At 38.9% G+C, this 25,668-nt stretch overlaps 1 protein-coding gene across 2 annotated transcripts; it reads left to right on the forward strand.

Annotated features, from left to right (window-relative positions):
• The first annotated feature begins 223 nt into the window (after positions 1–223).
• Positions 224–25,077, forward strand: blnk (B cell linker). 2 transcript variants are annotated; one of them, XM_026190148.2, is made up of 24 exons: positions 224–380; positions 609–671; positions 6,768–6,814; positions 12,438–12,503; positions 13,061–13,107; positions 14,088–14,131; positions 14,210–14,321; positions 14,591–14,682; positions 14,780–14,840; positions 15,001–15,063; positions 17,112–17,137; positions 17,234–17,262; positions 17,817–17,873; positions 17,991–18,018; positions 18,103–18,154; positions 20,628–20,676; positions 20,768–20,795; positions 20,948–20,978; positions 21,393–21,468; positions 21,553–21,581; positions 21,672–21,706; positions 21,787–21,870; positions 21,956–22,111; positions 23,955–25,077. In XM_026190148.2, exons 1-24 carry the CDS (start codon positions 312–314, stop codon positions 24,069–24,071), a joined length of 1,461 nt encoding a protein of 486 aa, XP_026045933.1. In that variant the 5' UTR covers positions 224–311; the 3' UTR covers positions 24,072–25,077. The 2 variants fall into 2 exon arrangements, with proteins under 2 accessions (XP_026045933.1, XP_026045936.1); XM_026190151.2 differs by lacking the exons at positions 224–380; positions 609–671; positions 6,768–6,814 and adding an exon at positions 11,838–12,041.
• The last annotated feature ends 591 nt before the right edge of the window (positions 25,078–25,668 follow it).

The raw sequence follows: 25,668 nt of genomic DNA on the forward strand, positions 1-25,668 counted from the left end.
TCCCACTGTTATGAAACTTTTGTTTCAGAAGTATTTATATAGAACAAGGAAGTCCCCGCTTCCCTATTCGTTAATGGCTCATTGTATTGTATGGGACAACTTTAAAATTTATGAAGACATAAATTGCCACACCACTTATGGGTTAAGAGAGAGAGAGAGACGGGAAACGTGTGTTGGTTTTAATGAGGTGACCTTGCTGTGTGTACTTCTCCCTGCTGAAGCTGCGCTAGAGCCGCGGTGCGTGACGGGTCAGTCTATTACTGTACTTCCAAAAGCACACTCGTACTCAGAGGTTCCCTGTAGAGACAGAAATGAACCTGCCGTCCAGAGAGGAGTGCGAGGGGTGGGACCAGGCAAAAGTAGCCTTCTTACTGTATAAGGTGAGTCCACTGGAAATGGGAGAGATGCTTGTGTTTTGTCGCACTTTAAATATTCACCAGTTCATTCTGAGGGTCACGTATAATGTTAATGTTAATGCACATAAGCGGCTAAAGTGTTAAAGTAAGACCAGGACATTAGATGACTGGAAGTTAAATGTTTGTTTGATTCAATAAGTGTGTGTAATTAGTCATTTAAAAATAGTGAATGGATATGTTTACTCTCCTCAGAATAATATGCAAGAATGCGCCGTCACCGTAAACAGACTGAAAATTAATGGACAGAGATTTCTGGTGAGTCTTTCCTCATTTGTACCTGAATAATCCAGAAATGGCTCTTTCTCCCACACAGTTACATAATCTACTAATCCACCCAGGATCATATCAGGGTTGTGGTTGTGTTCAGTTTGTTATTCTAATTAAAATGGTCAAATCCTGGCGAGCAGTTGAGGTTGGTTTATTTGTAACACTCTCACTCTCTGTTACTCTGGCAGACATTTTTTTTATTGTTTTCTTGTTAAAATGTCACTGCTTGACGAACACACTTTTACTATGAATCTAAAAGCACGTTTCAAGTTGAAAAACAGGAGAGTTCACAGGATACGAAACATGACAAAAGCCGGTTGCATTACTTCCCACACTTGCTCTTTGTGTAAACTGTGGCCCTGCTAATGTGGAAGTCTGTGTATCTGTTGTAACTTCTGCTTTGGTTTCACCCTCGCTGCTCTGTCTCCATCATCCACGCCTTGCGTACAATCTCTGAGGCCTTTCTCATAGCAGGCTGCCAAACTGAGCGCAGCTGAGTGCCCCTGTTCGGGAGAGAGTAAGGAGTGTGAAATGAGTCTCATGGCTAATAAAGCTGTAATCCCCACTTACTTAAGTAAGTATCTCTAAATCTGCTTCAGTCATGAGGGGGAACGCTGTTTAAAGAGGATTTTATGCAGCAAATAACTGAAGTGAGGGTTTATAACTCCCTAATATTTGGTGTTTTGGGGGATCTTTATAATACTTCAGTAAAAACCTCCCACACACTGCCAAGCCTGAAGAAGCTTTCATTCATATGCATCTTTTAAGTGGACGCTTATGCACACTTCTTGCCACGCTCTAAATTAGAGCAGCGGCCTAGTCGCCTATTCATTATTCAATGACCCTGAGCTAACTCTACTTTAGGTGGGATATTGCATCACTGAAGTGCATAGTTTAAAAAAAAAAAATGCGGATTTTATCAGTCAAATTGATTAATACTTCAGAGCAGAGGCTTTGATGTGCACGTTAACATCACCAATCTGAAATATACATATACATACAGTATGTGTATCGATTGATAGATCTCCTTAGCTATGGATCCAGCCAGTGCACGCTTAAGTAAACCCATGCTTTTATTGAGTGGCTGCCCAGCTTTTTAGTTTAACTAGCTTCAAGGTTGCGGTGTCTGACAGACATTCCCCAGTCAAACTTTTAAGCTTTTTTTTAGCCAGTATTTTTACTGCAGCAAAGGAATTTGATCTATAAATAAAATCCCCAACCAGCTTCTCGATGGATCACTTTTGGATGAAATTTCCTTCTGCTGTTCGGTGTCCTCAGAGGCTGAATCACGCTGACTTTTGTAAACCTCTAACTTTTTCTCCAGTGCCGCAAGAGGAGGTCGACATTTGTGGTTCAGAGCAAAGTGGCTCAACAACAACTGGGTTCACGGGCATAAAATTTGCAGCAAATATTCTGTGTTTTGTTTTGCTCTTGACTTTATACTTTGCTCCACAAGCAGGTTGGCATTTTTAACTATTGTGTAGCATATGCAAGCAATTTGCACAAATCATAGACTGTATATAATACTTCATGTTATATAATTCGCTATTTTAAGTTCTACAGTACAGATATTTGTGGTTTGATTACCTCCTGGTTGTCCCTCCAATCAAATGCTCCCATCAGTATCATCTTGTTAGCATTGCTACTAGAATATATTAGCAAGCTGATTTTAGGCTGTTTTGACTGTATATAAAATATGGACACCTGCTAGTTTGTGAAGGCTTTAAGCATGTTGGCTGTCACAGTGAAGTGGGGTGTGATAAGCAAGGGCCTTGACTGAAAAATCTGAGCACTCTTGTCAATCACAAGGTGGATCCTGAAGCATTAGTGGCTCTACAAGTAACCATAATTTACAAAACAACCAGACAGAGAAGATTTCTAACTCACAACTTATACTACAGCCCAGTCAGGAAACTGTTTTCTGAAGTTATTAGTGGAATCCTTTTCCTATAGACAACCAGTCTTTGTCAAACAACCAGGAAGGTCGCCCCCTAATGGTAATGATAAAGAATGCAGAAGCTTCACTTTTCAGATCTGGAACGTTACAGAAGAGTTATGGCACTACATGTTCACTGGTGTTTATGAGCATGCTTACAGAAAGTGTATAAAGTTGTCTGTGTTTGACTGAATAGCTTCATAGATACATATATTTGGAAAATATCTGAAAAAAGTCATTACTGTAAAGACATTTGTGTCTTTGAGAAAGGTTTTGTTTGGATTTTCAGTTGACGAAATCCAGCAGATGGTGCTCTTTACTTTCTCTACTACGAGTGACGCTGCTCATTGCAACTATCCAGTTCCTCTTCTATTTTTGACAAACATCCTGAAATTGCCCCTGGCAGTGTAATGTCACTTCCTTTATTTTACAAGAGCAACCTTTTTTAAAGATTCAGTGGTTGAATCATCAGTGTGCTTCCGAAAATATGCGAATATACGTTTTTGTATTGTTTGAAGGGGTTGTGTTTGCCTGTGTTGACCTAAAATCACATTTGACAACAACTGCAGTGTTGTTGACGCTCCAGCGACATCACTGAAACAACTAATTATTAATAAACGGAGAATTTTTAAAGGCATTATTTGCCTCTTCTACAGGTTTTTAAAATCCAGCAAAGAAGAAGAAACATTTGTAGTAAGTTATTTTTGACTCATCAGGAGCTCAGCGTGTGTCCAGAAGCAGAGCAGGGCCTGCACTTTGGTATCTGAATGTCATCCAGCGAGCATGCTTCTGCTGAGCATTGCCTTTGGCTTATTTTACATATTCATGTGATGTACAGTGGCTGGAGCAAAGGTCATAAAATCCATTTTTTTTAAAAAGTGTAAGCATGCAACACAGATCTGAACTACTTTCATATGGAAACGTCATCGTCAGCTCCTGCCTCGAATGCATCTTATTCACATTGCACCCACAACGCGTGGTCACGATTTAGCGGTAAGAATGAAAGGTGGGAAAAGAAAAACAGTTTTATTCCGTATGAGCGGTGGGTGGCTGTATAATACAGTACGGAGCGGAATGACAGACAGTCAGCGCAGCGCAGATAAAGGTAATCTCTGTCTTTTTGATGCCACATTCGCTCACACAGGTAGACAGGTTAAAAGCGATATGTGGAAGCAGAAGATCAAAAGAACTGTCAGCTTCCATCTCTGTAATGCCGCCTGTGTGTGGCGGCTATGTGGGGAAGCCACTTTCAGCTTCGGTGTATCACATTGACATTACAAACAAAGGCCCCTCGAAAAAAAAAACACATATGCTTCCATTGCAGATGCTTCCTATGGAGCACATATACCACATCTGCATATAGTTGCCACTTTATTAGGTGCAGGGTTGGACTGCTTTTTGCATTCAGTAGTGTCTTGTGCTGGAAACATACCTCAGAGATTTTAATCCATACTTACATGATAGTATCACAGCTTCGTGTCCGTAATGCGATGCTCCCAGTTCCACCTGTTAAAGAGCAGCTGTAGGGTGTACCTAATAAAGTGACTTGTATAAGGGCCAGCAGTATATATTTCTGTTTTGCCGTTGGCCTTAAAAATCTACAGCGGCACTCTGCAATAATATGTCCTCAGCGTAATAAGCAGTAATTCTTTAGTCTCACTGAATCTAATTTGAATTTTGACACAGCTGCCTCGTAATGGATAACAGAGCCACAAAGCAGGAAAAACACCTTAAACCAGAATTAGCTTGTCGACATCCAGTGTAGATTTGTGAACATGTGGAAAGTCTCTCACCTAATGACAGTCATGAGACCTTGTGCAGCTGCCGTGAAAGAACCGAGGGGTAATTTTGTGGCCGTGTAGCTGCGAAGCTGTTCTCTCTATCGTGAAATGAAACTCGTTTCAACGAGAAGTATTAACAAATGTTCGGTGCGTCAGACCCTTGCCCTTGCTGTTTGCCACTCCGACAGCAAACCACTCATGAACAGAAACAAGAATAGTGGTCGTCTGTGCACCTGGTTTAGGGTGAAACCGAGATTTCACACTGACGCAATGTAGACTTTCCAGTGGGATATTCTGTGATTTTAATGTGTTTATTACCATCAATAGTTTTGAGTCACTTTTAAATAACAGTTGGAAAATTTCCTCATTTATCTTACAAGAAAAAACCCACCCTAGGGTTGGTTTTTGCCAGGCCTGCTTGGCTTGTTTGCTTTAAACATGCTCTCCACCTTTTTAGCAGTTTTAGCTCCCTTCCACCTCTTAAATGTGTGTATTTATTATATAGATTATGAATGGTATTGATTTTGAGGGCCATTACAAACTAGGTTAGACTATAAATGCTATTGTGTGCTGCCTGGTTCATGTGACATACTTGTCCCTGTTTAAAAATAAACTACTTCTACAAATGAAAGCTAAAATCTCACTTTGGTTTATTACATACGCATGAATGACTGCACAGGGAAGTAATTTCAGATATAGCCTTTATCTTGCTAATGCTACTATCAGTATCGTCAAGGTTAAAAATGTCACATCATGACAATGAAAAAATGGTTTACAAGAAGACTGTGAAAAGGAAAAATGCCCCATTCACATTTACTAACAGGCCTGACGGAAGATCTAAAAGCATGTAAAGCATTGCAGTGTGACCATGAGCATTTTTAAAATGATAAAACGTGGACTCTGGGCCTACTGGAAAAAAGGGAACGGATGCACCTTGTAGAGCTGTTGTGTCTCATTTGAACAAGCACAGACACTCCTATAAATAATTCACTGTGTGAGCTGTGCCTGAGTATCCACTGGGGCAGACTATTTGATATTTCATTCGGTGTCAAAAGGCTAAGTCTGATTTTATACAGATGTTTTTTTCTTCTTCCTGTAAGACTGCGTGATGATCAAGTGTGTATCTGCGAGGGCAAGGATCAGTGCTTTGAAGGAGGCACAGTCTTTCATATTAAGCGATCTCACTTTTAAATTTACAGATGATTAAATCCCAATCTCTGTCTTAGAGTGCTTCAGCTATGCTATGGGCTTATTCCTAGAGGTAATGCGGCTTTTTGTTCAACCGAAACACACACATCAAGGTAGTGTGAGCTGAATTACTAACTCCCCTCCCTGTTTGATTTCTCTTATAAATAAACAGCTACTGTTTAATCAGCTTAACAGCATATCATTACACAGGTTTCACATCATACTTATTGAATAAAGGACCAATTATACATCATTCTTACGCTAAATTCAGACGCTTTATATTACAGCCTGTTATGACACGCCTCCGTCGGGTCACGTGACGTCTCGCAAACTAAAATTCCCAACTTTTCCCAAACATTTGTGGCCGTGGATCCTCATTACATTACAGCAAATTTAAAACGGAAGAGAGACAGAGCAAGTAACGACCTGGAGCAATGAATTATGAATGAAGAGGGGAATACATAATTTAGCGGAATTTGTTGCATATTTTATGGTAATCATTTTCCTTTCATTTACAAATCACAAACGCCTTACTCCAACACAGACATTATGAATACGACAAAAAAAAAACCTAATACAAGCGCAGTCGGCTAAACTTTTTTTTTAATGTGAGATCATTTAGAAAATTGGGTAATATGATAATATGGTTGGGATTTGTTTGTATTAAGACGAGCGAGCCAAACCTGAAGGGCGACAACAAACAAAACAGCCAACGTTCATTTAATGTTGATTTCAAAATTATTTTCTATCAGCTTTTAGTTTAGAATTAATTCTTATAAAAGCACTCTGTTAATAAAAAAATATGTTACTCCTGTGTTAGTAGATATTTGGGCTTATAAGCAAGACGCTCAGCCCACAGCTTTCCTGTGAAATTACTGGAGTATGTTACCAACAGCACTTTTAGGTTCGTGTCTGAATGTGGCTAAACTGTGCCCTTTTTTGAGCTACAGCGAAGTTTGAGCACATGTGCCTCCAAAAAAGGCCCTAAGTGAGATGCTGCCATCTTTTGTTCCTAAAGAGGTAATGCATTCATGTCTCTTCTGCTCCAGTAAAGGTGACATCCTCGCCGTATCATCTCTGCTGAAAGGAATCACAGCGATCTGTGATCTCTGTAGTCTTTTATTTTCCTCCCATCCTGTCACATTTTTTTAACAGTTGATTTCTCTGATGTTCTTTCAGAACCTGAGTGAAAGTGACTTGAGCAAGTTTAGTCTCATCCACCAGCCGTAAGTAACACCCTCGTACCTCTGTCATCACACCCCTCAATCATATCCTCCTTTTCTCTCCCCCCGTCTCCGTCCTTCAGTTCTCCTTTTCTCTCATTTCTTTTTATTGTTGCTGCTGCAGTTTGACAAAACAAACCACAGGCTGACTGATCTCTCTGTCCAGAGCTACAAAACATTTCACAACAACACTAGCTGGCCATTTCATTAGGTACGCCTGTTCGACTGCTCATTAACTCTAATATCTCATTAGCTGATTGCATGGGCAGCATCATGGATGCTGGTGCCAAACTGCAAACCATAAGCATTTTTTTTCTCTTAAAAAGAGAAAATATCCAGTGAGTGAATGTTCTCTGAGTGAAAAGCTCTTCTTGAGATCAGAGGTCAGAGGAGAATGGTCTGACTGCTTTCAGCTGACAGGAAGCTCCAGAACACTGTGCTGTTGCCGAGGTTATGAGTTTGAGCTTCATAACCTCGGCACCTGGAGGACAGGTGCAGCTAAAGGCTAGGTTTGTGACCAGTGTTGGTCAAGTTACTTGAAAAAAGTAATCAGTAACTAATAATGATTACTTCCCCAAAAAAGTAATCACTTTACTGATTACTTATTTTTGAAAGTAATTAGTTACTTAGTTACTTTTTAGAAACATGATTTACAACCTGAATAGGTGATAAAGCAATAGATCTTTCAGCCCAATTCTACTTTCTGCCTAATCTATCATATAAAATGTAATCAAATGGAAAAGTCTCTTTTTAAAATTTGTTTTATTAGTTTTAATCTTTTAACTTTATGCATCAAGCAAAAAATTTTATTTTTTATATAGTGGTTCTGTTGCTCTATTTTCACCTGTAGCAGGAGTGGGGCAGGCGGAGGTTTGCCCTGGTGCAGGTTTGCCGCAGCGGTCAGTGGAAGAATCCGCGAGTTTGTGAATTTACCATTCCGTGGTAACACACTCGGTGCTTGCTCGGAAGTTAAGGGGTTTTTCCGCTGTAAAAAGACGTTTTCTTCCCACGCAGTGAGCAGCGGACGCTAATGTTTTTGGCACTTTTTACGAATCAAACTCAAAGTAAGGTCAGTATTTCCATGCTTTAAACACTGCATGGTGTTAAATCCTCCCAATTCTTTGATCTTTGGGCTGAAGGAAGAACGGTGTATAAATGCTCAATCAACAGTCATTTTATTCCATACAATTCTCATTATTTCATAAAACACTTTTGCGCAATACATCCGGATGGGAGATGTGCCGATGAGGGTAACAGCAGATCTCGAGGTGTATGACCATTTCTCACATTCTTATAGCTTCAGCCCCCCTCCAGCGTCATAAAACCTAAACATCCACATTCTTTCTCTCTCAGTGAGCCTAAGTTATGACCTTGGCTTCCTGTGCAGTATGTTCTGTTCCTTTCTAATCAGACAAATAAGGCCATGATTCTCTGAAAACAGTATTTCTTATAATGCAGCTGTATCATACATCATAAAACAATATCACTCATTCACAATAAATCAGCAGTCTAATGTAACACAAATCAGTTTAATAAATGTAATAGTTATCCCCTTTTTCTAAGTCAGGAGAATAATGCAAACTAAAACTACATAATAATTTCACAATCTTTAATTAGGGGTATAACATGGCATAAGATGATATAATAACCTCAAAATTTATCATACTCTCTCCCACACTCGATATATTATCCATTCTTGATCTGCACACAGCTGTTGCCACGAACGTCGCACTCGCTTACGTCATTGTCATGAGACACTCACAAAAGAATCCCGGTTTTAGTAACGTAGTAACGCAGTAACGCAGTAACGCAGTAACGCAGTAACGCAGTGTGCTTACGGGAAAGTAACGGTAATCTAAATACCTTTTTTGCAATAGTAATCCCTTACTTTACTCGTTACTTGAAAAAAGTAATCAGATTACAGATTACTGCCCATCTCTGTTTGTGACTCCCACACAAGTTCGGTTCCCTCCCGGTATCCAGTAAGGGTCCTGGCTAGAGCTCCATGCTAAAAGCCCTGGAATGGCGCGGCTACGTCTGCAGCTCGGACACAAGCATTTCGCTACATGTTCAATAAATGTTGTACTGTGCATGCGACAAATAAAATTTGTATTAAGGAAGGTAACAGCAACAATATAACCACTCATTACAAAGTGTGCAGGAGTGCGTGTCTGATCGCAGAGCACATCAGACCTTATTGCAGATGGGCTACATTAGCAGAAAACCACACTGGTTGCCCCTCTTGTAAGTAAGTACAGGAAACCAAGGTTACAATTCACCCAGGCCAACCGAAATTAGACATTAGAAGACTGACCTATAGAAGCAGTAGACTCCAAATGATAAAGTGTGACTGCCCCAGATCTGCTTGTATTCATGTGTAAATAAGAGAAGGAGCAGAAATGAAATTACAATATTTGTGTGTGTGCTCGCGTACAGCTGGTTTCCGCTGGATCTGTGTACATGCACAGATGTGTTTGGGGAAGTTAGGGTGTCTGACTGCACCTGCACATGTGGCTGCATGTGTGTTCTTGTTTGTATGGTATGTACCCGTTGATGTATTCCCGTGTGTGTGATATAAACAGACACCATTAAGCTACAATTACTTGTTTCAACCGGCATGCTCTGTAAAAAAATTAAACTAGAAAATAAAAAATTAAATTAATTATTACGTGTTTCTTGAAAATTATGCATTATTAAAATCTAAGTGAAACTTTTCTTGCGTGGAAAATTCAAATATTGTAACATAAATACAACATATTGTACTTAAATCTTAGAGTGAAATGTAAAAATATTTATCTCATCATTTTAAAAGCATGTACAAAAGTCATTAGCTGAAAAAAAACACATCTTACCAAATAACCACTTTAAATCTGCATCTGTAGATATTCTTTAGACATTAGCAACAAAAATAGACAATTTCTTCCCATTTGTTTAGTGAAATATACCAAGAAATGCCAAAAATAACGCAGTTTGACAGGGTTAAAATAGTATTTTTGCACCAAGAAGGTGATTCACAAAGACTTATTAGCTAGAAAGAAAACTTGGCTTATTTCTGTGTGAGTGTACAGTGTGTCCACCAACACTGATGCATCACTGGGTTAGAAAACACACTATGAGTCATGGATTGGCCTCCCCAGAGCCCGGACCTCAACATTATTGAAACAGTGTGGGATCATCTCGACAGAGAACGAAACAAGAAGCAGCCAAAGAAGAGCTTTGAATGTCCTTCAAGACACGTGGAGAACTACTCTTGAAGACTACTTAAAAGAATGACATGCAAGTTTTCTTAAGAGAGTTCCTGCTTTTTTTTTTCTTAAATAAAGGTGGTCATACCAATTACCGATTAGAATTGTTCAAACTGCTTTGCCCTATATACTGTGTTTCCATATGTTTGCACTTGTTTCCATAAATGGGTGCACTTCTTTCCTTGCAAACTATAAAAAAAATGAAGAGTGTCTCCAGATATTTGCACACTGTAAATATTTTATTTACCAATAAAATTGGTAAAAAAAAATAGCAACTACAAATTCAAATGTAAAACTGGAAGCCCTGAACTTCCATACTTGGTCTTTTATTTTCTTTTATCCCATCACTCATTCACTTGTCAAACCATAAAGTTACTTTGAAAAAAGCAGCACCGTGCAGTTTGTAGGTCCACACTATGCACAGTATGATTCAGAGCACACGAAATCCAATCTGAAAAGCCACTTTTTGCAACACTTTCACATGTTATGTAACATGAAATGGACACACGCTTCCGTATATAGAAAGAAAAAAGTGACAAAGGTGAAGTGACAGACTAAATATCTCATACTGTGTTCGCATGTATTTTTATACACTCACTGGTACAACTGCGTGCTACCACAAATGTTGAAACAGCCAATCGCATGGCAGCAACTCAAAGCATTTAGGTATTCAAGATATCCTGCTGAAGTTCAGCTAGTGTATTCAAATGGGGAAGAAATGTTATTTGAGTGTTTCTGTGGTTGTTGCTGTGAGATCAGGAGGGTCTGACTATTTGAGAAACTGCTGCTCAACTGCGATCTTCCCACACAACCATCTCCAGGGTTTACAGAGAATGGTCCAAAAGCAAGAAACTGTGTGACAGGCCGTTCTCTTGGTGAAAACTCAACAACTCAATGCCAGAGGTCAGAGATTTGAGCTGATAGGAAGGTAACTGTAACTTAATTAACAAATCGTACCAAGCAAGGTGTGCATTCAGATGGTTAGGTCATGGATCCGTCCTGCCTTGTTCAGGCGAGAGGTGGTGGTGTAATGATGATGTCAGATATTTTCTTGGCTTCTTTGGGGCTTATGGTATGACTGTCCTCATACAGTATGCTGACTTCTGTTCTCATTGCGAGATCTGTTTAGATATTACCTTAAAAGTCCAAAGTTGTCTCTTTACTTCTTGGTATTTTCTTACCATGCACAACTTCCTCATATTACATCTTCCTCTGACTATGATTAAAGGCAGAGTAGACGTTTTTTTAGCAAAACAAAAACCGAGAAAAGAAATTCCCATGATGATCGCATACATGCTGTAGTAAATCAACTTCCTTCCAGGCTAACATGAGAGGCAGCATACTTGTTATTTTTCCTTCTTCTTTATAGAACAGGGTTACAACATGGTACTTTCCATGACATAATGACCTTAACAACAGATCATTTTTAAGGCTAAAAGCATAAGTTAGACATGCATTAACAAAGATATATTAGTTGAAACAGAGTGTTAAATAATAAAACACTCTGTTAGAGGAAGTTAGCAGAGTTGTACGTGTAATTGTGGCAAGTTCCAATTCACCTTTCAATCTGTTGTATAACATACCGATAACTCGAAGTCATTCTCTAGAAATTTCCTATATATGAAGTTATCTACAGTTGGTAAAATATCAGTGTTTGGAAGGGTGGAATTGAAGTGAGTCAAGGTAGATGTGATGTAAGAGGGCTGCTGAAAGTATGGCCACTGAAACCTACTATTGTGTGTGTGTGAAGGGGAGTGGAAAAGAGAAGTGATTTGTCTGACAGAGGTGGCTCGAGCAAATTCCCTCCCCTGTGTGAGAAGGACGTGACTAAACAAAGGCAGGGTTCATTTACAATTCTGTGAAAAATTCGGCAGTCGACCTTTACCGCATGACAGGAATGTGGCCTGAAAAATGTAAACTTTTGGATCAAACATGAACATGGATACGTTAGGTAAACTGGCTGCTCCTGCCACAGCAAAGATCCGGTAAGAAGATGGGTTTTGTTGTAAATTTCGCGTGAGCGTTGTTGCTTTAAGCCAATTTTTAGTTTGTTTCAAATGTACAAGGAGTATAATTAGCAACAAAAAAAAGAAAAACAAAGCTATGATTTTTTTTATGTATCTTTTTTATGTTCTGCTTGGTAATATGTTCTGCAATTCATTACAAAACACTGTAAAACTACAAAAATGTCCATATAGACTTGTATTCATTGTATTCAGCAAAATGCCTCTAAACTCTGTCTGGAAAAGTGAAATGAGGAACTTATGTGAATGCTTCTTTGGAAAGTACTTTTTAAAGCTGAGAAACAAGACAAATTACATGTGCATGTACAACTGCATTTATTTATGACTTCTGTATGAAACCTTATGTTTGCGTTCCAGGCAGCTTCAGAAGATCGTTCAAGATATCAAGAAAAATGATGGCAGCTTCCTGAATAAACTAAAAAGGTCAGTTTCTTAGAATGAAAGCTTTGATTTTCTGCATGGGAAAGTTACACAGTTGATCAATTTATCTGTCCTGCTACAGTCAAAGAAAAGAAAAGCCTGGTGATCTAAAAGCAAAAGAAAAAAAAAGTCCATGCGGTTTGTGTACATGCACCAGTGGAGAACGTCGATTCCTCTTTCACAACCGTTGGAAAAAGAGACGCAAAGCAAAAATAACTAAAACAGATGGCATCTCTCTCACTTTCCTTTCCTGAAATGAGTCCCCTCAAAACACGCTAAGGATAGAAACTGACACACAAAGGCCATTTATTCAACTCGTGTCTTATGTTTGCAAAAGACTGCTAACTGCATTTGTGCGTGTCATCCTTTTGTGGTTTTACAGCCTTCATGAAGTGAACACACATTTGCTTAAGTTTAAGTGGTCAATGAGTGCACTTTGTTCCACTGCCGAGTTGTCTAATGACAGCGTGTGTGTGTGTGTGTGTGTGTGTGTGTGTGTGTGTGTGTGTGTGTGTGTGTGTGTGTGTGTGTGTGTGTGTGTGTGTGTGTGTGTGAGACAGGCTGACAAACAAACCGGTGCCCACAGTACCGGCGAGAGACTACAGAGGTAAGAACTGAGTCATTAGCCCATATAGTACACTGAAGGAATCAGACATGTAGATTACAGGTCACTGTAATCTACATGTCTGTACAGGGCACAAAGATTCACCTGAGCGGGGCTCCTTGTGTTATTCCTATCCCAGTACAGAGACATCAATGGGACACTTGCTACAAAAAAATATATAACTTTGACGTTTCTGACTCATCTCATTAAGACTCACAAAGTTTCTTTTGACTTCTGATGCTCTTGGACGGGATTTTTATTTTTTGTACAGCGTGGGGGTTTCAGACTTTGTCCCACGTGTCTCCTTTGTGCAACTGTAGGAATGGAAACTTTTAAAGAAATCAATCTGTACACATACAGCCATATGCATTTTTAACTCTAGAAACACAAATTTGACATTTTGAAAGAAGAGAAGTTTGCTATCACTCTCCAGTTTTGATTTGCCGATACCTGCTAGCTTTCTATGAAATAATCTCCTGAACTCTATCACCACATTAGACATAAACATTTACATCTGAATTACAAGTCATCAGGCTGTATTATTATTTTTTAACGTACATCTTTGATTTTTTTGCCTCCGTGTCCATGCTTGAAGGTACAAATTTACTATTAAACAAACTGCAGCTCAGTCAGATCACCTGTTTTCAGATATTGGCTTGATAACCTCTTTGCTTAATTGTATAAAACTTACACAAAAGTAAAGTGTAAAAGTACAGAATGATAAAATTGCATCATTTTAAACGACTGAGAGACTTTAGTCTACAGTTCAAGAGGTGAGGAGACACACATCACTGGCTCCACAACCGAAACACTGAGTTTTGAGGTTTTACTCTAAAATTGTGCTCTAACACCTGCTGAGTTTCGTTGGTTGCCAGGTTTTACTGTTTTTAGAAATTTGGCTTTAATAACAGCAACGATTGCGTTTCCACATCTTGATTTCTTCCTCTTTGTTACGAAAATGCCTTAAACCTCTGTGTTTACAGATGACCACAGGGAAAGCGACGATCAGCTGTCGGATTCTGATTACGTAAGTTAGAAAAATGTTCATTTTAAATGATTCTTACACTTGCTGATACGCTTACTATTAAAAGCGTGTTTATTCCAGGACAATGACACATATGAGGATCCACGTGATGATGACAGCTACGAACCTCCTCCTAGCCACAGAGTCTTCACCGCACCTCCCTCTGGTTCCTTCCCAAGGGGCGAGTATGTCGGTCAGTAGTCCTTTGACCTTTTTTGTCACTATACATACATGCTTTTTTTTTCTTTGCTTTTTTTTTTTGTTTGTTTCACTGATGATGCTTTTGAAAATTTACGCAATGTTGACTTCTTTTTATAAAGTTTCTATAGCCTTGAAACTCACTCTTTTGCAGTCATCCCTACATTTCTGCAGAAGTGTGACAAACACACATTGAGTTGCAATACACCAAGCTGTCTCCATGCAAATGATGTCCCTTTTTCTGGTTCTGCTTCTCCTTTTCAGACAGCCCGCCCAAGCGGCCACCCAAGAAGCCCCTCCGCCCAACTAAGTTCAAAGAGCTACCCCCTGAACCCCCAAACGTGGGAAGTGATGAAGTAAGGCCACTTTGATGTGTCATTTCAGTTACATTTCACTACATATTTTAAAATATCTTCCAACGAATGTGGGGATGTTGTCTCTGTTGCTTTTTAGGAGGACTACATAAATCCAGAGGACAATGACAACTATATAGAACCTTCAGAGAATCCTAGCAGTAAGCTACAAGTCAAACATAGAGAAGAAAAAAAAAGATCTGTGCTTTGCAATATGCTGAATAACAGCTGGAATTTGAATTAAACCAGAAAACAACATAAAATACAAATAGTTACAGGAAAAATAATAACAGTCCTTTCTATGCTTTTCCTCATACGCAGTGAACAGTGGGAACAAAGCTACAAGAGACCTTCCCAAGTTACCACAGCGGACTCCAAGTCCCGGTGGGTAAAGCACATGGCCAGAGGGGTGTGCAGTGGTCCATCGTTTAACACGGGGGTTACGTTCTAAACGTATTTCGCGATCAGTGAAATCTGCGAAGTAGCCAACTTTATTTTTTACAATTATTATAGATGTTTTAAGGCTGTAAAACCCCTCACTACACACTTTATACACTTTTCTCACACAGGCATGAACATTTTCACACTTTTCTCTCTTGTTTAAACACTTTCAAAGTTCTAACCTTGGTAGAACAAAAAGTCCAGTATTATAGAATGAAACCAAAGGCACCCACGGTTGCTTTGATGGTGCAAAACGTCTCGTCAACATTGTTGTTTGTTGGGTATAAAACAAACATAGAGTACTGCACTTCCGAGTCACACTGCTAGCTTATTAAGATTTATGTAAATTTGACAAGCTGAACACATTCTGTACTGTGCAGGAGACACAGCACGAGATTGACTGACAATGGTCTACAGCCAATCAGAACGCAGAATAAAATGTGCTGTTAAAAAAAAAAGAAAGAAAGAAAAAAAAGAGAAAAAACGTACAAAATTACACACAAAAAAAATCTGCGAAACAGCGAATCCGCAAAAGGTGAACCACATTATACCGAGGGACCACTGTACTACAAAGCAAGATTAATGGGTTAAAACGGTTTGCGCCAAGTGCAATGTACATTCTTTGCTGAGTGAATACATTTTACATGTGCAAGCAGTTAGGCTTTACTAACATCATGAACAAAGCCCAGCTGTAAAGTTGCAGCGGTGCAAACTGTGCACCTCATTGTCATGGGACTTTACTCATACGATGATGCAACAAAAAGTGTAAATGATTTTGTACTTGATTAGTATCTGCTGCTAAACGCTAATGTCAGCTTGACAACATGTTGTGTGCTAGTACCTCTTGTTGCAAAAACATTAGTTTGGGCACTTGTCAAAACGTTAGCGATTAGAGGCTAGGCTGCTTTGTTATTCTATCTTACTACATTTTTTTTAGTAGTAAATAAGTTTTGCATGTGTTTTGTAAACTACATTATCAAGTTTATTAAAATTAGAGCCTCACTATGCACTAGATTCAGTTCAGTTCAATTCAATTCAGTTTTATTTATACAGTGCCAAATCACAACAACAGCTACCTCAAGGTGCTTTATATTGTAAGGTAGCCCCTACAATAATATATACAGAGGAAAAACCCAACAATCATATGACCCCCTGTGAACAAGCACTTTGACAACACTGGGAAGGAAAAACTCCCTTTTAACAGGAAGAAACCCCCAGCAGAACCAGGCTCAGGGAGGGGCGGGGCCATCTGCTGCGACCGATGGGGTGAGAGAAGGAAGACAGGATAAAAGACATGCTGTGGAAGAGAGACAGAGATAATAAGTATGATTCAGTGCACAGACCTCTCTATGCATCATGGGAATCCCCCAGCAGCCTACACGTATTGCAGCATAACTAAGGGAGGATTCAGATGAAAAGTTAAAAAATCTTAGAGGGTAATGAACCAACCACATCTCAACCACATCTCTATTCCCTTTGAATAGAGGCATGTATCTCACATTATGTAGTTGCTTCAGAGTTGTCCACAATATTGGTTTTAATAAAACCACTCCCCACAAGGGAAGGATGCGATAAGTGTTACAAAGAAAGTGCTGCACAAAAAACCTTGTGAGTAATTTAGTCGATAGCAGATTGCTGCGGTGACCCATAGTTTGCATGTAAGAACTCGGTTTGTCTGCAAATGCGAATGAGCAGCTGAGCAGTGGTAAATGGTAAATTCTTTTTCTGGCTTAAGTGTCACACTTTTCACAGTTTTATTTGGTACCTTCTGTGCAAACTACACGCAACTGCGTCAATCTGCTTTTCCAGCCTAAAGGCAAGAACAAAAAAGAAGCTCTGTCGTGACTCCTGTATTTAACAGGTTATTAGTAAATGCATGCAAATGCAAAGGATAGTTAAAAAGCAGCCGAAGAGGCCGATGTAAACCAGCACCAAAAGGTGGCTTTTTTGGTTCTGCTGCCTGCCTAATTGATGCTGTGGTTATTTTTCAGATTTTTATGAAGTTCCTGACAAAGAGGTAGGACATTTATGTAAAATGTAATTACACATTTTTTACATGAATACTTGAATACTTGAAGCTGAACACTGTTTGCATTTTATGCTACCCTCACAGGACAATTCTCCAGCTCATCCAGGAAGCAGGTTAGTTTAATACTTTCCAGAGTTACATTCATTCATGTAGACAGACGTCCAAATCTGTGGTGGAATGTAACAAAGTAAATTTACTCAAGTACTGTATATAAGTGTAATATTAAGATTCTTAGATAGTAGTTTTTTTATTGCCATATTTTTGTAACACTTTTACTTTTTCAGTACTTTGTTATTGACTTGATATATTGAAGAACATGCATTTAATATTATAACAAGTGGTTAAATGTTAAATCAGTGTTCCTAACCTTGCTACCCTTCAAGCCCCAAAGACATAAAACTGTTTTGCAACTCTAAAAACTAACCAGGCGTATGTATCACTAATGCCTAACTCTTCAAGGAATTGTTTATACTAAATTTAAGTGTATGGCTAATACACTTGTACCTAAATATGATGTTAAATATAGAGCATTAATTCCCATTTTATTTAATATTGGTACTTTTACTTGAGTAAATTATCTGAGCACTTGAGAGCAACAAATAAATAACAGTATTTGGAAATTATTTTGACTGCAACTATTAATAATTTCCTTGGATTTTTCTTTTAGATTATGTCCAACCCCAGCAAAACACTCATCATCTTTACCACCAAAACCCAGCCCCAGGTATGACTACCAAGACTCAAATTATGGCATGACCAATACTTTGTCATTACATTCTATTCTAATATTTGACGTATAGTGATGTTTTGGAGATTTCTTTTTCTTCTTCTTGTTTTTTAGAGTGAACATGAGGAAATCTCCCACGCATGTAAGTGATTACAAATTTTTAAGGCGCATAAAAGATACTGGACATTAAGAAGGATACCAATGGATTGGTGTTGTTATTATGCAGGTCCAGGAGACAACTGATGGGGATGAATATGAAGTTTGCGATCCAGACGATAGTGAGTATGAAATGAAATAAAAGAACTATTTGTTCAGAAAGGCCAGTAATATGTACTAGTAGTGTTGCTGTGGCAGGGTTCACCTGAAAGACCTTGGAAGTGTTTCACTGCTTATCAAAGTGATGGAGTTTTAGATTAGGTGTTCCCTTTTATGATAAGGTCCCCCACTCTGTATCATTACGAACAAACTGCCTGTATGCACACTGTGTTAGGTATATATAACTTATTGGACAGAGCAACACATTTTGTAGCTTTGCCTCTGTACACCACCGCAATGGATTTTAAACCAAACAATAATTATGTTAAAGTGCAATCAAGGTTTTTTACAAAAAAGATATATTAACTAAGAATTTAAGAATTAGAGCAATTTTTATAAATATTTTTTTCAAACATCCAAAATTGTTTGGAAAAACTCTTTTTATATGCAAGTATTGATTTCAATACTTGGATTAAAATCTTTAATTTAATTTTCCCATTAGGCTAGAAACCACAAACATCACCAAATGCTGTGTTTATTCCTTTAAGATGCTTTGCCACTGTAATTTGTTGCCTATTTGTTCATTTTTTCACTCTGATCTATCTTCAGTAACTGAAATATATGCTTTATTAGGTTGGGATCATGCAACTCACTTGACATTCGAAGAATATACCAAGTTTTTGCCTTGAGAACCTCTTGAGTTGCTTTTGCAGTATGGTCTGGGTGATTATCCATTTGCACTGTGAGGTGTTTTTTAGCATTTGGCTCAATCTGAGAGTATAGCCAGTCCTCTACACATCACAATCATCCTGTTACTTCTATAGTCACATCATCAAAAAACACTAGTGACCCATTTCCACTGGCAGCCATGCATGACCATGCCATAACATTGCCTCCACCAAGTGTGACAAATAATGTGGCATGCTTGGATCCCAGCTGTTTCTCTCCATCTTCATACTTTTCTCTTCTGATCTTTCTTATACGAATTCATCGCAGTTTAATCTGTCCAAATAACTGATTTTAGTGCCATGCAGGCTCTTTTAGATGTTTTCTAGCAAGTATGATCTGGCCTTCTTGCTCTTTAGTATAGCCAAAGGTTAGCACTTTGTTGTAACCCACTGTATTTGCATTAATGAAGGTGTCTCTTGAATTTACAATTTTCCAATGTTACACCGCCTACATAGTGTAAATAATGGGTGCTTCTTAGCTATGGAAATAATTCTGTCAATTTTGACACTTTGGGTGTCATCAGTGGGCTTTCAGGTCTTTGTGACCTTTATGAACAAATTTTTTATTTTAGCATTTTGGCTGCTGCCACGTTGGTTTTTAGGGCCAGAACTTTCCATATACAGGTGGCTTGAGTGCTAAGCTAACACTAGCAAGCTCAGTAGAAAGCTACACCCAAACATGGTACAGTTACAGACGCAAACATACTGATATGATATGTCTGTGAAGGTCATCCAGGTCATCGTAGTCAAAGGAGCTTGCAAAGAAAAGCGTCTGGACTTCTTTAAGTTGCTTGAAGACGTTTCACCTCTCATCCGAGAAGCTTCTTCAGTTCTAAGGTCAAATGGTGGAGAGTCCCAGATATAAACCTAGTGGGAGTTTCCCCCCACAGAGGGACAAAAGGACCCCCTGATGATCCTCTAATTGCCTGAGCCAAGGTGTGAAAATGGGTGTGGCTCACAATCAGCCAGGGTTTCAGGTGAACTCATTGTGAAACCTGGCCCCACCTTATCATGCGAATTCCTGAGGTCAGATGGCCCAGGATGTGAGTGGGCGTTCAGGCGTCTGGGGAGGGATCTCAAAACTGATTATAGATGGCAGACAGTTGGTGTCGTAAACCACCGCCTCTGTTCAAAGATGGTCGCTCACAGTGGACATAGATGCTTCTTTCACTCCTCTTTCAAACCATCTGTCCTCTCTGTCCAAAATGGGAACCTTGGCATCCTCGAAAGAGTGTCCTTTATCCTTAAGATGCAGATGGACTGCTGAGTCTTGTCCTGTGGAGGTGGCTCTTCTATGTTATGCCATGCGCTTGTGAAGTGGCTGTTTGGTCTCTCCAATGTAGAGGTCTGGGCATTCCTCGCTGCACTGTACAGCATACACCACATTGTTACGCTTTTCTTTGCAAGCTCCTTTGAATACTGATATGATACTAGACTTTCACTCAACAAAGTTGAAGCACAAACCTTTTAAGGAGTACCACTGTAATCCTTACTATCTGTAAGTTAATCCATTGAACTGCTACAAAAGGCATTACACCACAAACAGGATCAAAGGTTGCAGTTCAGGTCATTCGTATTAGTCAAGATCAGGCCAAGTAAAAAGCGTCAGATGCAGTGGTGTAAAGAACGCCACTCTCAAGTGACAAATAACTTTTCTACGATGGAATGACTAATTTATAATTTCAAAAATACTGACATAACTAGCATTTATACTGTATAGGGAACCCAGTAATACACTCATATAACTGCTTTGTATTTGCTCTTCTAGGTCCTGGGAGGAATCGTCCTCCACGTCTACCTAAACCTATACCCAGAGAGTAAGCATCACTTACCCTAACATTATTTCATTTAACATAAAGCTATGAGCTCAAAGAATAGAATAAGTGATCATTTCATTGTTTTCCACAGGAGGTCACCAAAACCACCTCTAGGACCGGTAGGAATTTAATTTAAATGAAAGCAATGCAAACAATGTTAGAATATTATAATTATCTGATTAAATGTCTAGTTTTTACACTCATCCCTGTCAACATTACACACTTTCACTGATGACGGTGAAAGAAATACTAAATATGACTTTCATTCCAGAGGCCAGATTTAAAAGCAAAGGACTGTGAAAGTAAGTATTTTAATTAACTCCCATTATTAGCCACACCTGACTGAGCCTTTAATAAACACTGGACAATCAGCCAATTAGTGCAATCTGCTTCCATAATTGTGTGCACAGCTTTAGCACACATCTCATTTCCTCTGTGGTTTCCACTTGCTTTCCCATTATCACTTAATTGCAGAAGCACACGAGCAGTACAGACAGTGTATAAGAATGACAGACGAGTTGGACTGTAGTAGATTTTACCGTCATTTACAGATTTTTCACATTAAATCTATTCCAGTTATAAGGACTTAAATATACAGACTGAAAATGCTTTGTTGACAAATTTTACAAACTGCTGATTACTGAAAAATTATCTTTATTTTCTACTTATACCTAAACAGTAAGCAGACTAATTTCAGCATGTCTGTATTTTTCAAGGCAAAACACTGCCTTTGGCTCATAATGAGCAGAAGACTCCTCCAAAAGCCTTTACACTGGACTTTCAGCGACCAAAGTAAGTGGTAAAAAATGTCTTTAAGCACAGCTTTGTACTGTGCACTCACTGACGTCTGCTCTGTTTGTGGACTCTGTCTTGCAGAATTCCTATTCCACAGTTTACCTCCCCAAGTAAGTGTGGGCCCCCCTTGTGTCTAACATCCACGTACACGGGAATTTTGCACTTCAATGTAAAATGACATAAATTCTTTATTTTCGCAGAGCCTCATGAAAATGACACAGGAGATCAAGATAAGGTGTGCTCTTAAAACAGTAGACTGCAAAGATGTTTTTCATAATATATTTGTAACCCTCATTTCCCTTCACTTTATTTCAGGATGCAGACATCTATAGGAAACCCTGGTATGCCAGTGGGTGCGACCGAAAAACTGCTGACGATGCCTTGTTTCGCTTGAATAAAGTGAGAATCTTCTTGGTGAGAAGAGAGAGCTGCTGAGCCGTCATTTTTGTAATCTGGGTTTGACTCTGAGCTTTTTCTGTTTCAGGACGGAGCATTTATGGTGAGAAAGAGCTCTGGTCATGACGCACAGCAGCCGTATACGTTAGTGGTGTTTTACAATGGCAGAGTGTACAACATCCCAATCCGCTATATACCAAGCACTCAGCAGTATGCTCTGGGAAGAGAGAAGAAAGGGGAAGAGGTAAATATACGTCTTTGATAGGTCTGTTCAGTTTAAGTGTATCTGTACTTTAGTAAGAGCCCTTTTATGCCTGTCTAGGCTGCTGTTTGTCAGAATTGTGACACTAACAGTGCCATACACTTTACAGGTAACACATTAGTGTGGCAAATACCACAAAACTTACTATTTACTGCACTACTTGGTACAATAAATAACAACAGATATACTTTATGCTTCATTTAACCCACATTTAAGAAATTCTAAATAGGATGAGGATAGTAAGCATGCACAATAGTAGTAGCGTAAATGCTAAAGAAACGTGGCTATAGCTGGGAATTCGGTTAGAATTCATTTTGTTATTTAAACGTCTACTTTTCAAAATGTTTGGAAATTTTCTGCTTACTTACAGCGTTTACGGTAAATGGACAGATTTTTTATATAGTGTTTTTCTACACTACCTAAACACCTTATACAACTTGCCTCATTCACACAAGCATATTTTTCTGTGCGTTTTCCTACGTAAGTGTTTTTTATCTAATGTTCACACACATTTATGCTCTGATGGATGCATCGAGAGCAACTTGGGTTTGTGTCTTACCCAAAGATATCATTTTCCCAAGCAAATGATCTGCCTAGCTGATTTGGCACAGGTTCTGTGCTGGCTGTCCTACCTGATGATGAAACCCTACCCTTTTATCTGGGCTTAGGACCAGCACCAGAGGTGTATTGGCTTGTGAGTCCTCGTGGGCTCTTGCGTGTCAGGCAAAAGCTAGGGGAAATTATTCCTTTTTCAAGCTACATAAACCAAAAAGATTTTCCAATTTAATCAGTAGTGTTATGAATTAGAAAGGTACCCTGCTTTATTAATAATTATTAGACTCATATTAAAGAAACAACAACACTATGACTGTCTTCTTAAAAAACGAATCACCTTTTTTGCAAATTTCCCTTTTGAATAAACTTCCTAAATGAAAGGTCCCATATTAAAGCCTTTTTTAACAAGTTCATTTAACTCACCTGGCCCCAGGGCCTACAAACTGTAGACATTATTATTATTATTATTATTAAAACGCTTTCTACCTGTCAGCTTGTTTTTTCACCTAAAGGGTCATCCAGTGATTCGTGAAGTTGGCCGCTGTGGTTAGATAGTAGATAGTAGTATTTACCAATCAGATTGTTGGTAGGTTAATCCGCAGTCCATTAGTCAAAGCATCAGGTTTGTGTGTGAATGTTAGAAAAAGGTTCTTAGACATAGATAAGAGCTGTATGAATGTGTGTGACTGAGTGAATTACACTTGTAGAAAGTGTTTTGATTGCTTAAATTGAGTAGAAAGGCAACACATAAGTACCAGTCCATTTACCCTTACCATTAATTTATAGTGCCACAAGTCTGTGGCCAAAAAAGAGCAATGATATGAGAGTCTTATGAAAATTCCGAAATCCTGCTCATCATGAGATCTGGCCAGCATGAGATTTAAAAAAAAAACTCCTGCAAACCTCAAGAACCTTTTACTTCCACTTGATCAATGGAATCGATTCCATTAAATGTAGCATTTCACATTATACTTACGTAACAAAACTACATGAAAAACTTGCATATAATTAAATTACTTTAAGTCAGCATTTTGGGAATAGATATATTTTTGTCTTTAGGCAGCATCGTTGTAAAATGTGCCATATTCAAATACGTTTTCAAAAATGGCATCAACATGCACGCATAAAGACAAGGCCATGTCCTAACACAGAGACCTACACAGTGGTGGACAGGGTTAAAATGATCTCAAGCCTCATCCTAATGCTGTAAACATTTTCCTTTAGTCTAACAGAATATTCTCCTTTGTGGGGGTTTTTTTTCTCATTGCAGCACTTCAGCAGCATCTCTAAGATCATTGAGAACCACCAGAGAAACCCCCTGGTGCTGATTGACAGTCAGAGCAATGCCAAAGAAGCCACCAAGTTATGCTACCCAGTGAAGCCCTAGGCGACCCTCGGTGACTCCAAACAGCAGAGTGATTGGTGCCGAGCGACTCGGTCCACTGTGTTTGCTGACTTTACAGAGGTCACTGGGGGCTGTTGCTCTGTCACTTAAAAAGGCAGGTTTGAAACACACCCGAGTGCAGAGCTTGATTGTTTCAAAACAAGCACAGGAGTCACCCAGTGCGGGCGTGCATGAGAACCTCACCAACACGGAAGCTTCCATCGTGTTATGTTAAAGATTGACACCCTGGCGAGTGATGTGACATCACATTACAGTGTTACACTGATAATGAATCGTCTTTCCCCAATTTTCTGAGAACTTATCTTGACAGAATTCCTCACTTGTGATAATTCTTTTTTTCCTTTTGACCTAATGCAGCTGACACTATATGATATATGATTTTATGTATGCATTTCTGCCAAACTGACTAAGAACTGTGTGTGAAAAGCAATCCTTTTTCTACTGTCCACAATGACACCTTGAACTGTAAATCTACAATTATAACTTGCCGAATTGGCATAAATAACGTACACAGAATACTAGAATGTGTCTAGAGCTGGACTTTGAGCTCTACAGGGGACACCAACCAGGTTCAGAATAAACCGCAGGAGCACGCAATGGGATTTCAATAAGCGTGTGAGCCAGACAACACAAATTCAAACCCATCCCAACCCTTAATCTGTGGTTAGGATGTTGTGCAGGAGCAGCAGCCCCATTATCTTTTTCCCCTTCTTCAATGGTGGAAGGACTGCACACTGGACCTGCCTGCACTGCTGGCCATGCAGAGCTGAAGTAGCACAGACACAGAGAACTTTTAAACTCATGTTTTATTCACTTTTTTTTTAATGCTCAGTTGGTAAACAGTGTTTTAAAATGAATCAAGGAATGAGACAGCTTTGCTGTGAGCAGAAAGAAGCAGGAAGCAGTAGGTTTATGATAGCAATACTTCAAGGAGCAATTTCTACAAGGTTGTATATTTGGTTTTAATAAAAAAAACTTTTGTCTCGTATATTCAGTCACAACAAAATGCCACCAGGAACTTACAAAGTCTTCCATTTATTCTCTCTTCAACATGTAATGCTATCACACTCGTGTACATTTGTTGCATAAAAATAATTCCTAGGCACTTTGTGAAAAATTCTCAGGTTATATAATATTTTGTACCTCTAGCAGAACTATGTACAATTATAAATCTCAGAAGCTAAACTGAAAAAGAATTATTCACACTTATGAAACGGAGATTCATGCACAATTTATATACATACATCCATTCAATAGTCAGACACAAACAAACACAAGACAGCAGGCACACGTTTCTCTCTGTGAATACTGAGGGATCACGGCTGCACGAGGAAATGTCGAGCCACAGTAGGACACCGGTTGAGATTGTCATAGGCTTCGGCCTGATAAGGTGAGGTAACGGGAAATGTATATCCTGCTTTCATAGTGCAATCAAAGGATAAGATTATCATCATTTCAAGTCAAACAGAGGAAATGCACGGAGGACCAAAAAAAAATTTAATTAAATAAAAATCATGATCAGATCATCGAGGCCTATTTAAGTTCAAAAATCTAGGTTTGATTTTTTTTTTTTAAGAAC

The sequence above is a fragment of the Astatotilapia calliptera genome, chromosome 13, assembly GCF_964374335.1.
Source record: "Astatotilapia calliptera chromosome 13, fAstCal68.1, whole genome shotgun sequence".
Taxonomy (NCBI): Eukaryota; Metazoa; Chordata; class Actinopteri; order Cichliformes; family Cichlidae; genus Astatotilapia; species Astatotilapia calliptera.